A 15,473-nucleotide genomic window follows, 5' to 3' on the forward strand; every position below is an offset into this window, starting at 1 on the left:
ATGGTGCCATTTGAGACACAGCCCAGGAGTTGGCAGAGACAAGGAGCCTGGTCGACCCAGGGCCGCATCTCTTCCTCAGGGATACCAGGACATGGCCCCGCCACGCCACCCTGGGACTATTTTTAGCTTAATTACCCTTTTAACGCTGCGCTTTAAACCCTCCTCACACTGAATACATTAGGCATAATGGAGCCCCTGTCCTCCCCGTCCATACAAAAATCTTTACATGCAAGGATGAAGTGGTTGTGAATAATGGTGGTGGGAGCATTGCTCCTTGGCTGCTTTCCAAATGGCACCATGTTCCCTATATAATGCACTCCTTTTGACCAGAGCCCTATAGGGCTTGGTCAAAATGTGTGCACTAAATAGGGAATTATTGTGCCATTTTGGACGCAGCCATTGTAATTATACTATGGGGCTGCTGGAGCTACTACCGTAATAATCACTAGTGATTTATTCATATAGTTTGCAATACCTCCCTTTAACGCTTAATGATCATCACTCTTCTCCAATTAAGTGTCCTCCTGGTTGCCTTTGGTTTCGCCTTATTACTGTAAGAATATATTGCACATTCATCTTGGTCACTAATATTTGCTGGTGCGTTTTGGCAGTTTTTTTGTATGTGTGTCGCATCTTTATGCTTCCCCCTATTTCTCCTCTGAACGTGCGACGTGCGGTGAGTGTCATACCTGTGTCGGTTTGCGATAGGGAATATGTATTATTTCTTCCCCAATGAGCAGAAGACGTGGCAGCGTGGGTTGGTTGTGTGATAGGACCTGGCATATTGAGAGCTGTCAGTCAAAACGTCCCTGGAGAGGTTCTGAGAGATTCAGATGAAAACAAAGGCAAAGGCACGGACCAATCAGAGGCCTCTGTGCCATTCCCAGACAGAAACACTACACACCGCTCTAGCATGATTCAGAATACGAAAGGGTGATAATTCCCAAATTCGGAGAATGGCAGATGAGAGAGCGGCAGATGCCATTTGTGTTTCCATAAACTGTTGTATCCGTCCGTGGGTTTATCCCCCACAATCCTATTGTGGCAAACATGCACCCGCCCAGCTTCGGTGTGTGCTCTATTCTGTTTGTCTGGATTTATGCATAAGCTTCCAAAGCCTCACATTTACATGGCATTTGGAGGATGTTGATTAAGGCACATCCTCCAGCATATGGACAATTATGCCACGTCCTTACCGGGGGCTGCAATTGCCTGTTATTCATGTTTTTGATGTCCGTCTGTCCTCCCATGTCCTTCATCTGACACAAGTGGTTCTTTTGAGAAATGAATCCAGATGATTTCCCCTTCCACCCAGGTGGTACAATAAGATGAGCAAATATCCTTCATTGTCATATAAAATGAAGTCAGTAATCAGAGATGTGCCTTTGCTTTCCTGAGGAACAATGCAGTTAAATGGCTGTCCTGTTCCCGGTGGTGCTTCACAAGGGTACCTGTAACCCTGCTGACATTTCAAACACACTGTAAAGTTCTCTTTTACTGTCTCCGCCAGCTGGAAGATGTGGATCCACTTACTGGTGATGTTGCATCATGCAATTGCTCTTCCTTTAAGCATGCATCTGAGTGGTTAGCAGTGTGGCCCTCTGGTGAACATACTGGTACTGGTCCAAAGTAGTGCACTATATAGGGAATAAGGTGTCATTTGGGACACATCCGTGTATCTGTGTAGTTGGTAGCATGGTCCTCTGGGGCCTGCTGGGAACAGGAGTCTTTATTAGCTGTGACAGGGTTATTATGGAGAGCTGTGTACAGGCCTCAGTTTATACATACAGTAACAGCTAACGACTGATCTCGGTACAGCCAGACGGGGGAGTAGTGACCCATGGACCAGTGGATCCAAGCAGCGCTGAGAGACAGGAGACACACATCTTGTCACAGTAAGGTCAGAGGTTAGTGGCTTGGATGACCAGACCACCCGTGGTTAAGTTTCCTCCCCTAGTCTAAAAAAACATGGTCAAGGATTCCTCCCAAATGGCATCCGATTCCTTATATGCTGTGAAGTGTACTAATTTTGACCTGGGCCAATCGGAAAAGTAGACTAGAATAAAACTTTATTGTCCATCCAGGATGGACATTTTTCTTTGGCATCACCTTCTAGTAGAAAAGCAAAATAGTGCACTAAATATGGAATAGGTTTCCATTTGGGATGCATTCCTACACTGCTGAGAAGTCAGTCATCATTGATCAACAGAACTCCTTTTTCCACAGTCGTTCACTTCTGTAAGAAGCAGATTGTGATGTCACTTTGATATAGAAGCGTTTGGCACGGTTCTCGGCTAATCACGAACGTAGCCACTGCAGGTTTACTTGGCTAAAGGATCAAGTAGAGATTAGCAGCCTGGCGCTTTCAGACAGTAGAAGACGGGCGTCTGAAGCTGCTACTGCTTGTGAAATTATGATAACAGTAGCAGGCAACACATGGATTACTGTCCTGGGCTGGCATGTTGCCTTCTATATCGCCTGGAGTCCTTTAGACTTCCTCTCCTTCTCCCGATCTCCCCACTCAAATCACCTGTAATTACTTCACAACCAACCACTCTACTCCTCTCTGACTTATAAATGCTTTTCAGAGGGAATATTCATTCCATAAGAGGGAGAAGGAAATAGATTCTTTATTGTTTTCTTTCTCTGATGGGGGTTTATTTTCTTATCCCTAATCTGTGTTTGGCTCCGTGTCTGTTCATCCACAGATCCACTGTGAGAGCTCAGCAGCAATAGGCCACGCTCCGTTTAGGGCCCTTAAAACAAGTCAGGGGTGTTATTGATGACTGAAGGAAACGTGGGGGGCAGAAGACCGAAACGAGACTGGCTAGCTGGCTGGCTGGGTGTTTACATGAAGCGAAGCTGCATGGAACCTGGCAGCACATGTTTTGGACCTGAGGGGTCTAAACAGACAATGCTGGTCTGTGGACCTCATTCCCATATGCACAGTCCTTAGAGAGTCCTCAGCTTCCACTGAACGGTGGTCAAAACCCAGACAGGACTAATTCAATCAAAAGTTTATCAACTATCTATTAACTGTTTCCTCGTTCAAAGTTTCTTATTAACACGCTGGTTAGAAGCAGATTTAAAATCTATTCTGTTTTGTTGGAAGGTGGTTGTTATTGGTTAATACAGCACAATGAAGAATAAGTGAATGGATGGGGACAGAAAATCAAGATGTCTGCTTGTTTAACATGGCTATCTGGTGAGGCCAGAGCTCCGGGGAACTGACTGACGCCGCCTGACAAAATTAAATACCAATACCCTCAGTCTCGCTCCACTTCCATACCTTAAACAAACACACAGCAGCCATTGGAAAATGAATGATAGCTGTCTAAAGGTTTATTCCAGAGTTGGATAAGTTGCTGTCCAACACTCAAACTGCTATCCATCTACAGATCTGGAGTCTTGCAAGCATACCTATCAGTAAATCTAGTGCTAATGTCAACAGTCTTCCAAGTGGTGGTTATACCTGACAAGAACAGCAAACAAAAGAAAGTTTTCATATTGTGCCATATATACAATCCCCTTTTAGAGTTACTTACAACAGACTGCCCGTCTTCTGCTATGGTTGTTTATTCATTATTTGCATGTTAATTACATGCATTTTGCATGAACGGGATCCATTATAAAGCATATTTCAATGAAATTAGTTGTCACGGGGCCACCTGTTTTGTGCCATCAGTAATTTCGTTCTGTACACTGTGATGTCATACTTCGCTCACATCTTCCTCTTTCTTTGTTGTGTGTGTGGTGAGGGTGAGGTAGGCTACATGTCTTGACAGGAGTTTGTAAAGATTCCATACACGTTTATCTCTACTAGATCTAACAGGTGGCTGGTGTTGGCAACAGTTTGGGAAATCTCTGTGTTGTAAAAGGCCCACCTGGCTATAGCTTGTATTCTCTCTATACTAGAGCAATCCCATTTTGGGTATGGTGTGGTGTGTGACCCTGCGTTCATATTCGTTATCTCCCATCTGCACAACCTTAATCTTCTCGTTTTGAAGTGAGGCTGTTTGTGTCCTTTAAAAGCCTCGTTGCGAAGGGCTTTAAAAAACGGATTAGACGCATGGAAGGTTCAGAGTAGTGACATCGAGGAGGCCACGGCAGTAGGAAGTGAATGGGCTGTGTTTGGGCTGTGTTTAGTCTACAATACTTCTGATTATCCTCCCGTCTTCTAACGCGTTCTCCCTCCTCCCCTCTAACTCTGCATTCCATCCTCATCCTATCCTCACTTCCACCCCTATCTTTCCCCTGTTCTGCTCTAGATCAGAGTGATGTTATGTTAATCTAATTTCTGTTCTGTAAACCATGGCTGCTCACTCTTGCCTACAGTACTGTACACACTTTAGTATATAGACATTTGGAAGCTCGCTGTGTTTTGAAAATGTAGTCAGTTTACAAGCACACATTTCAGGCACATTACACAGTCTGAGAAACTTTGTCAAACATTGTTGAAATGAGAACAAGGGTTTACTCTGTTTTCTCTTTGTATTGCTCCTACAAAGATAGATAGATATACCCTCATAATGTTTCACACACTCCAATTCATCATTTATTTTCCAGATGAATTCCCACAGACTATAGCCCATCCCTCTTCTCTTATAGTGAATTACACGCCAAGTGGAGGGTTTTACATCATATCATTTTCTTTCGGTCTTAGGAAACTAGGAAAACCTAAATGATTTATAGCAATCAGAGTTCAGCGCAGAATATAACGTTTCAGGACACATTTTCAGGGTATGAATATCATACATCATAAAATCTTTGTCTATTTCCTATATAGCGCACCACTTTTGACCAAGGCCGTAGGGTATTAATAGGGTGCCATTTAGGACACGGTCAAACTCAATTGTTCTTAGACCTGTGTTCGGACTTCTCCTTTATCAGACTCCTCGACAGCAGAAGCAGTAGGACCCTCCCTGGGCCTTAAGAAGTCCTATAAAGACTATATAAACTTATGTAGGGCATTACGAGTCTTTGTCATGCATAGAAAGGCTTTATGAATGCTACATATCACCACTCTAAGTCAAGTGTTACCACTTCTCCTTCCTTCAGGCTCTTCGACAGGAGAAACAATTGGTCCCTCTCTGGGCTTGAAGAAGTCCAGCTCCCTGGAGAGCCTCCAGACTGCCGTTGCCGAGGTTACACTCAACGGGGAAATTAACCTCCACAGGCCACGCCCACGGATCATCAGGGGGCGGGGCTGCAACGAGAGCTTCCGGGCAGCCATCGACAAATCATACGACAGGCCAGGAGTAATCGTTACTGCTATGGAAGAGTGTGACCTGAAGGGAATGGAGACATGTGAGTGTTAAGTGTTCAGACTGTAAGACCTTGGTTTTATAAAGCATAACTCATTTTATGTGTAGTTTATAGACCTCGGTTTTATAAAGCATAACTCATTTTATGTGTAGTTTATAGACCTCGGTTTTATAAAGCATAACTCATTTTATGTGTAGTTTATAGACCTCGGTTTTATAAAGCATAACTCATTTTATGTGTAGTTTATAGACCTTGGTTTTATAAAGCATAACTAATTTTATGTCTAGTTTATAGACCTCGGTTTTATAAAGCATAACTAATTTTATGTATAGTTTATAGACCTCGGTTTTATAAAGCATAACTAATTTTATGTGTAGTTTATAGACCTTGGTTTTATAAAGCATAACTAATTTTATGTATAGTTTATAGACCTCGGTTTTATAAAGCATAACTAATTTTATGTGTAGTTTATAGACCTCGGTTTTATAAAGCATAACTAATTTTATGTGTAGTTTATAGACCTCGGTTTTATAAAGCATAACTCATTTTATGTGTAGTTTATAGACCTCGGTTTTATAAAGCATAACTCATTTTATGTGTAGTTTATAGACCTTGGTTCTATTAAGCAAACCTATGTAGTTTCTGTAGTTCATGGTCAGTGTTAAATAAAGTAACTGGCCGATAGTTCCAAAATGACACAATTTGAATATAGAAGGAGGATCCACCCATATAATTAAGCAATAAGGCCCGGGGGGGGGCTTACGTTGGTAACCAGTTTATAATAGCAATAAGACACCTTGGGGTTTGTGGTATATGGTCAATATACCAAGGCTAAGGGCTGTTCTTACACACGACGCATCACGGAGTGCCTAGATACAGCCCTTAGCCGTGGTATGTTGGCCATATACCACAAACCCGAGGTGCCTTATTGCTGTTATAAACTGGTTACCAACGTAATTAGAGCAGTAAAAATAAATGTTTTGTCATACCCGTGGTATACGGTCTGATATACCACAGCTGTCAGCCAATCAGCATTCAGGGCTCGAACCACCCAGTTTATAATTACATATAGAACATTGATTTGCTAATATCTCTATGGATCCACCCCTCACTCAAGTTCTGTAAGTTTTCTCTTATACATTACTTAGTGAGAGGCATGCAGAAGGGAATAAGCATCCAATCAGCTTCTACATCAGTTTCCCATCAATATGCATAGGGTTAGTGTAGAAGTGAATTGTTCGAGACTGCTTCTCCATGTCTTCCCTGAGGGCTCACAGCCATTTAAACTGCATTGTCATTTATTCCAAGCAGACTACAAACAGAACAAGGAAAGCTCTTCCATTGTTTTGCCAACAGAACACACGAGTACTGCTTTTTTTCATCTTGGCTTATGGTCCTGGATGTTTTGTGTTGTAAGCTTTTATGTATGTACGTTTTTTTTCAATGTTGTGCCTAGATTCAGAATACGTTCTTTATTTTGGGATTCAATAGAAGAGTTTGTCGTCATGTTCTCTAACGGTTCCTTTTAATTTATGATTTTACTTTCTTAGTGTCATACACATTGGTACAGGTAAATCTGTAGAAACTGAATTTTTGGATTCTTTACATACTCTAACTGTACGGCCAAATGTATTGACTAAAATTGAGACCAGAAATAACTTACATTCTCAAAGTATTACCTAGTCTCCCACTTCCCTTTGACTGAGCACGTCAGTTGGCAGGTGTTTCTTGACACAAAGGCATGCATTGGAGATAGAGGCAGGGATGTGTTATGTTCCTGAACAGGTAATACCCTGCAACGCCACCACAGTAATCACCAGATATATTTTTCATTAATTCTCCATGAAGGATTCCATTAAAGCAACCTGGGGAAATTTGAAAAAGAGGGGAATAATTTGCATGGAATTATTTGCATCTCTTTGTTCTCATAAGCTCTGTCTGCAAACCACTAAATGCTGTCTTATCTTGCCTAAGAAAAAAAATGGGACAAGCTCTACGATTTCCTCCTTCCTTTCCTCTGCCGAGGAATATTTTCTCTTCTCCCATGAAATTCAAATAACTCAGATTTTATATGATATTATATCATCACAGGGTTTAATAGTCAACATTGACAGATAAGCCTTTCACTTTTCCTACAACCAATACTTTTATTCACATAAAATGAGAACGTGGCGTCGCCTTCTGCAAATGTGTCCCCACAAGATATCCTACCGAGCAACTGCATTCCCTTATATATGTTATCAGGGGTTTAATGTTTCTAAACAGAGATTCTGAATTAAAATCCCCCTATATTGTATGTTGAAATGAGCCTAGCAATTTTACATTTCAGTCAGAACGCTCATTCACACACACACTGAGATGAATCTCCCTTTTCTCTATTGAAATGGAGAGATTTAATGATATACTTTGATTGTAGTGTCAAAACATTTGCTGTCTGCGGCGGGCACACAGATCGTTTTAATTGCCCCTATTCAGTTCACTTTTCTGTGGACTCCCTCCTGCAATCTTGCCAAGTACCTAAACTTTTATTTTCCCGAGGCTTTTTGATTGCAACACCATAGATTTTTCTTGCTGTTTTGCCTCGACTCGTTCCTGTCAGTCTTTGTGTGGCTAATGTGAAATTAAGTGTTCTATCATATTTAGACCTTCATCACGGTTGATTTCTCTCGTTGTCATTTTTTTGGGCAACAGACTTTTAGTGGGCTGCTTGATAAAAACAAACCACACACACACACACACAGCGTTTTACATTCCCCCAGGAGGGCCAGTAAGATTACAATCTTTAGTGTGTTATCGGTGACAGCGTCATTAAGAGCATCTAACATTAGTGCTGTTGCTAATCTTAGCCATAATGGCCAAGATGCAGCTCAGTTCTGAGATATGCCGCCTTTGCACTTAACAAAATGATAAGCACGCCTCAGTATGAGTGATAGAATTGATATCTGTCCAGACCCTGTTAGTCTTATCATATCCCAAAGTGGTGATAGGCAACAAAAAAAAAGAATCTTTTTTTTGCATAATTGAATAGGGCTTAAACCACTGGATTCAGCATGCTATTCTTGTCATACACCGCCTCATGGTGAGATTTCATTTCAGTAATTTCCTTTGAGATGGATGCAGAAAGCAACCGCTGATAACTCGACGGAACGAGAAGAAAACAAGTCCTTGGCGCTTCATCCTTTGAAATGTGAACCAAGGTTGTGTTCCAAATGGCACCCTGTGGGTCCTGGTCAATCGTAGTGCACTGCATAGGGAATAGGCAATCATTTGGGATGCCGCCCAATACTTTTCAATCACCACAGCAGAGTCAGTCTCATCTCATCTAGCTATGCTAAAAATCCATCAAGGACTTACCTTTTTTATTTTCCTGATAAGAACCTTTCTTTTTTTCCCTGTCAAAGCCAGCCAATCAGGCAGTAATGTGCGAGACATTAATAAAGCTTAATCCCAGGGCCATCTACCTCACGCCTCATTGTGACGCATATACCACCGTAGGCATGCAGCCCATTGGAGGAGAACCCAGGCTATTTGCAATTAAGATCCCCATAGGCCTTCTCAGAGATTATTTAAATGTAAATTAGTGACAGATTAATTACAGACACGCTGCAGTGTAGTGGAAACCTTGAGTATAATCAACTCAGTTTCACTGAAGAGGGTTCATTTCAATATGGAGGTTTTCTTGGATGATGGAAATTTGAGACATAGTAGCGAAAACAGAGATAATGACAATCTAGCTACATATATATATAATGCATGTACAGTGCATTCGGAAAGTATTCAGGTCCCTTGACTTTTTCCACATTTTGTTACGATACAGCCTTCTTCTAAAAAAAACTATTCTAAAATAACAACGTGGAAACAGTTGGGTTTTTTTGTGCAAATTTAGAAAACATTTAAAACAGAAATACCTTATTTACATAAGTATTCAGACCATTTACTATGAGACTTGAAATTGAGCTCAGGTGCATCCTGTTTCCATTGATCATCCTTGAGATGTTTTTACAACTTGATTGGAGTCCACCAGCGGTAAATTCAATTGATTGGACATTATTTGGAAAGGCACACAAATGTCTATATGAGGTCCCGCAGTTGACAGTGCATGTCAGAGCAAAAAACAAGCCATGAGGTCGAATGAATTGTCCGTAGAGCTCTGAGACAGGATTGTGTCGAGGCACAGATCTGGGGAAGAGTACTAAAAATGTCTGCAGCATTGAAGGTCCCCAAGAACACAGTGGCCTCCATCATTCTTAAATGGAAGAAGTTTCGAACTACCAAGATTCTTCCTAGAACTGGCCGCCCGGCCAAACTGAGCAATTGGGGGAGAAGGGCCTTGGTCAGGGAGGTGACTAAGAACCTGATGGTCACTCTGACAGAGCTCCAGAGTTCCTCTGTGGAGATGGAGAGAACTTTCCAGAAGAACAATCATCTCTGCAGCACCCCACCAATCAGGCCTTTATGGTAGAGTGTCCAGACGGAAGCCACTCCTCAGTAAAAGGCACATGACAGCCCGCTTGGAGTTTTGCCAAAAGGCATCTAAAGACTCTCAGACCCTGAGAATCAAGATTCTCTGGTCTGATGAAACCAAGATTGAACTCTTCGACTGAATGCCAAGCGTCCCGTCTGGAGGAAACCTGGCACCATCCCTACGGTGAAGCATGATGGTGGCAGCATCATGCTGTGGTGATGTTTTTCAGCGGCAGGGACTGGGAGACTAGTCAGGATCAAGGCAAAGATGAATGGAGCAAAGTACAGAGGGATATTTGATGAAAACCTGCTCCAGAGCACTCAGGACCTCAGACTGGGGCGAAGGTTCACCTTTCAACAGGACAACGACCCTAAGCACAGCCAAGACAATGCAGGAGGGCTTCGGGACAAGTCTCTGAATGTCCTTGAGTGGCCCAGCCCGGACTTGAACCTGATCGAACATCTCTGGAGAGACCTGAAAATAGCTGTGCAGCAATGCTCCCCATCCAACCTGACAGAGCCTGAGAGGATTTTTTTTTTCTTCACCTTTATTTAACCGGGTAGGCCAGTTGAGAACAAGTTCTCATTTACAACTGTGACCTGGCCAAGATAAAGCAAAGCAGTGCCTATTTAATTTATTTCAATTGACTGTTTTCGTTATATGAACTGTAACTCAGTAAAATCATGTTGCATTTATATTTTTCAGTATGTTAGACCCAAACAAAAACAATCTCTCTCCCTCCCTTTTTCCATCTCTCAGTGGAGGAGGACACCGAGGGGAGTTCTCGGTCAGGCCGGGATTCCATATCTACGGCCACCGACCTGACCCTGCCACCCGGCAACTCTGTAACCATGGAGAGGCAGGTGAATGGCAACGGCGATAAAAAGAGGGTGAAGAGCGTGAGGGACAAGAAGAAGCCTGAGAGAGATAAAGAGAAAGAAAAAAACAAAGCCAAGAAAGGGTTGCTGCTGAAGGGCCTGGGAGATATGTTCAGGTAAGGACCCTTTACCCTCCAGACCCAATCAAAACTCTTCTTCTGTTAATGTATTCAGTAAAACATTCTGGAGCATGACTAGAGCATTCCGGAGCATTCTGGAATCAGAACACAGAGTGCGTTCTCTCTGTGATTGGTATTGGAACTAATGGGGGTGAACCTCACCTTAAACTCTGCTGGGGTTAATGTCCAGGCAGCCAGGCCTCTGGCACATCTCAAGTGTTTTTTTTTAATAAGGAAAGGATGTTTTATTCATTATGTGCAGTATCATACCCACCGAAACACATTCTCTGTTTGTTAAACCAGTGGAGAATGCACTGTACCCAGCCTGAGTACTAATGGGAATATGTGATTGGGTCTTATTAGAACAAAGGATAAAAAGCTTGTGAAGATTATGAACTTGATTTCATTAGAATCACTTTGCATGTATTTCAGATGCCCAGGGGCATTGCATTGTGAGTCATCTGCTGCTGTGCAGTCCTGGTTTGTGGCCTACAACGTGTCAGGCTAATGGTGTGAAATGGGTAGAGATCACTCTGCTCTTGTTGGTCACCCATTGCTCTTTTTGTGTGACCAGTAAACAGTCCCCCAGAGGGGGTTAACTTCTATAAAATGCTTCCTGCATTAGGTGTATAGAGCTTCTCACTGAAACAGTACAGCAGGCCCTGGGGCTGTATGTATCAGCGTCTCAGCGTTGGAGTGCTGACTTAGGATCAGTTTGGCCTTTTAGATCACAATGAATAAGATTACACCAACAGTAAGGACCTGATCCTAGATCAGCACTCCTACTCAGAGATGCTTGATCAAATTGCTAATGCTAAAACTACAATGTGATCAGCACTAACCACTAATGTATGGTATTGTGAATCTGATCCTATCATGTACAGTAAGCTAACCCTCATCAGGTGAGGGATGGTGAGGGTGTATCCTACACGCTTAGTGCTAATTCAGAGAGCAGGGGGTCCAAGCGTGAATGTTAGGGGCGCAGCTACCGCCACTGCCGTGAGGCTAATCAAACAGAAACCACAATTAATTATTTGGATTTTATGCTCATTTGAGTCCAACATAAATAAGGGTGCTCACACACACACACACGTCTGTTATCATGCAATAAATTGTTTTCCTGCGGATTATCTTAATGGGATTAACTAGCGTATCACTGGGGACAGCTCCATAATTAACAATGAAACTGCAAGTGTTTTGAGGTCATGATTCAGGAATTCAGAAAGGTTGCTTATCTGGGGGAGATTATTTTAGAATTACACATAGATACACTAGTGCACACACACAAACAGGCACGTAAACATGCACACAAGCACACTAGTGCACACACACAAACAGGCACGTAAACATGCACACAAGCACACTAGTGCACACACACAAACAGGCACGTAAACATGCACACAAGCACACTAGTGCACACACACAAACAGGCACGTAAACATGCACACAAGCACATGCAAATAAACACACAAACCTCTGCCTTTACTATGTCTTACTTTGAATTGAGTTTGATTAGTGAATGAAAGTTGAAATGTGAGTCAGTGGCTTTCATCTCTTCCTGTGTTACGACGCAATCGGCACTGCTGGCAAAGGTTGTTCCTCTTCAGCATCTTCTGCGGCACTAGAGAGGTGCAGACTATTCGCCTGGACCTTGCCGTGCCCTTCCCTGGCACATCATCTTTCTACATTATCTCTGAGTACCACAGCCACTTAGTAGTTGGCACACAGCAGCCCTCCCTGACACTCTCCCCTGCACCCTGCATTTAACTCCCGGGACTTCTGACCCTCTGTCTTATATTGGATATGCAAAGAGACAGCTCACCAAAAACCACTACTTACTTCTCTCTCTATCTCTGTCTGCGTCCCAAATGGCACCATATTCCTGTTATACTGTTCCACTTTTGACCAGAGCCCTATGTGCCCTGGTCAAATGTAGTGCACCGTAGGGAATAGGGTGCTGTTTGGGACGCAGCCTCTATCTCTTTCTGTGTGATGCTGGCTCACTCCCTCCCTGCCCTCAGTTAAAAAGCAGGCTTGGAGAGTGTTTTGTACTGAGTTAAAGGGATACTTTGGGATTTTGCAGTGAGCCCTTTTATCTACTTCCCCAGGGTCAGATGAACTTGTGGAAACCATTTTTACACCTCTGTGTCCAGTATGACGGAAGATAGCATTGGCTCACAAAACTATCTCTAACTACCATTAGAGTAATGGCTAGCAGACACCGGCTAACTCTAGTTAGCAATTGCACTAGCGCAGTTTACGTCAAACTGCATGCAGAAACATAAAAATGATATCCACGAGTTCATCTGACTCTGGAGAAGTAGATAAAGGGTTTCAATGCCTATCCCTTTAAGGTGAGACAGGTGCAAGGCAATGGAAAGACACTGAGCTAAACTGTTCATATGAAGGAGCCTGAAAAATAGAACAATAATAAAATGCCAAGCTAGAGAAAGGGGAAGAGTCAAATATGAAGTGAGAGAGAGGGTGACGGAGAGAGAGAGAGGGAGAGAGCTGACAAATATTCAAAGAGAGAGAAAAAGTGTGAGAGAGATGTTCGATGTAATGTCAGTTTATTTTTTTTATGTTTTGGTCTGACACTCATTGAAAATTGAGGAGTTTCATACACAGAGAGAGATAATATGTCCATCCAGTTCACCAGCACATCATGAGAAATATTCCTGTTGCACACAAAACAGCTTAGAATCATCATCAGCCAATGGCATGACCAGACTTCATCATGATGATCACACATGCAACCTGATTGGCTTTAGCCCTTATCCCTGGGTGCTAATTTGCATGGAACAGGCCTTCAGCACATCAAACCAATAAGCCTCCCTGACATAGACACACACACACACACACACACACATACATAATCCTTTCACAAACACACAGATAAACACACACACACACACACACACACACACACACACACACACACACACACACACACACACACATCTACTCCCCCTAAGGAGATTTGAAGGAGTTTGCAATACACTGCAATTTGAGCTCATCTGCATGCAAAGCTAAGGACGTGGCGCCTGATGAACATGCAGTGCACACGCTTAATGGACAGCCTGATTGGTAGTGCATTAAAGCCAGGGCCAGTGGAGAGTAGTGTGATATTGTAGAGAAAAGAAGAGCGAGATAGAGGGGAAGAGGAGGAGAGAAATTTGACTGCTTAAGCCGGAATAAAAGAACCCTCACAGTAAAATAGCTTCTGTTATTGAATGTAAAATGATCTTCTGCAGCACATGATATCATGTCTGCATATTTGATGCAGTAATTAATAGGTTATTCCTATCAAAAGGGCAGAAATGGTCATGGAAGGAGATAGAAATCCCCTTAAGGGAGGACTATAGAATTTTCATTTCACTGTTGTTGTACTATATGACGAGCCCAATGTCCAGTGGACATATATCCATCCAGCCATTATTCTAATAACCATGGTGCATCTCATGTCCTCTACTCCCAGATAGCATGACTGTGATCATGCATGCGTCCCAATTGGCACCCTATTCCCTATATTTTATTTTACCTTTATTTAACGAGGCAAGCCACTAGGCTACGCTGCCGCCCCGTAGTGCACTGCTTTTGACCAGAGCCCTATAGGAATAGAGTGACATTTGGGATGCATGTCATTACTTTCGGATCTTATCAGGGTTGTTTAGACCTCCACAGCCCCACCCGGGGCCTTGTTAACCCTGTTAGCATGTCGCTATGCTGCCTCCATACAGCCAACTAGTATCTATTCCTGTCTGATTTGAATGGCACAACGGCTCCATTTACAACCTTAATGAGGTGTTGTTTATCTTCCCTCTGATTGGCTGACCTCTCCGAATGCCCATCTCCCTCTCATCTCCCATCTCGCTGTCTTTGTGTGTGTCTGCGTAGCGGAGTGTTTACTGTATTGTATGTGAATCGGCCCTTGAGCATGGGTATGTATGTGTGTATGTAGGTGTGTGTGTGTGTGTGTGTGTGTGTGTGTGTGTGTGTGTGTGTGTGTGTGTGTGTGTGTGTGTGTGTGTGTGTGTGTGTGTGTGCATCAGGCTTGCGTGCTCAAGACCCGCTCCTTTCATGGGTGCTGAACTAATGCATCCTGGGTTGTGGTAAAAGGAGCAGGCAGCTGCCGGACGGAGAGGGAGAGAAAGACAGACCGAGCGAGAGACAGGAATGGTGTGCACTGGAGTGAACTGTGGTGCCACATAATAGGGGGAAGAGGAGGAGGTGGAGGGAAAAAAAGGAGCAGGAGGGGAGAGGGAAGAAAAAGTAGGAGGGAGGGAGGTAGCGAGTGGGGGGAAGGGTGGATGGTGGATGTAAGATTCTGTGCCACAAAGGCAGATAATAGGAGGGTGTTGTTGGCAGCAGGAGAGTAGCTAAATAGTTAGCGTGCCTTGGCATGATGTAGCGTGATGTTATGGGATCTGTTGTATGCACTATGTTATGTATGCATTCCACATGACCCCATATGGTTGCGTGGGCGTCGTCACTTCTGATTGTGGTAAGCCGGTTTGGTCATTAGTATTGTAACATCGACACACATTTGCATATTTGTATATTTTTTTATTTATAAAGGATCCCCATTAGTTTCTGCCAAGAAACAAAGCAATAAAACAACACGTACAACACATTATTAGACCACTAGTCTACCACTACATTTCTGCAATACGTAATGTATAATACATCATGTATAATACCACAATACAACAACAATACAATGTACGTGTGTGTAGAGTGCGTGTT

General features: G+C 43.0%; 1 protein-coding gene across 3 annotated transcripts in view; it reads left to right on the top strand.

The window, feature by feature from the left end:
- Positions 1-15,473, top strand: part of LOC115153707 (partitioning defective 3 homolog) — a 555,114-nt gene that overhangs the window by 373,708 nt on the left and 165,933 nt on the right. For all 3 annotated transcript variants that reach the window (XM_029699308.1, XM_029699315.1, XM_029699317.1), the window contains 2 exons: positions 5,059-5,307; positions 10,490-10,724. In XM_029699308.1, coding sequence (XP_029555168.1) covers positions 5,059-5,307; positions 10,490-10,724 — 484 coding nt within the window. The remainder of the gene's footprint in view (positions 1-5,058; positions 5,308-10,489; positions 10,725-15,473) is intronic.

Source organism: Salmo trutta, chromosome 2 (genome assembly GCF_901001165.1).
Source record: "Salmo trutta chromosome 2, fSalTru1.1, whole genome shotgun sequence".
Lineage (NCBI taxonomy): Eukaryota > Metazoa > Chordata > Actinopteri > Salmoniformes > Salmonidae > Salmo > Salmo trutta.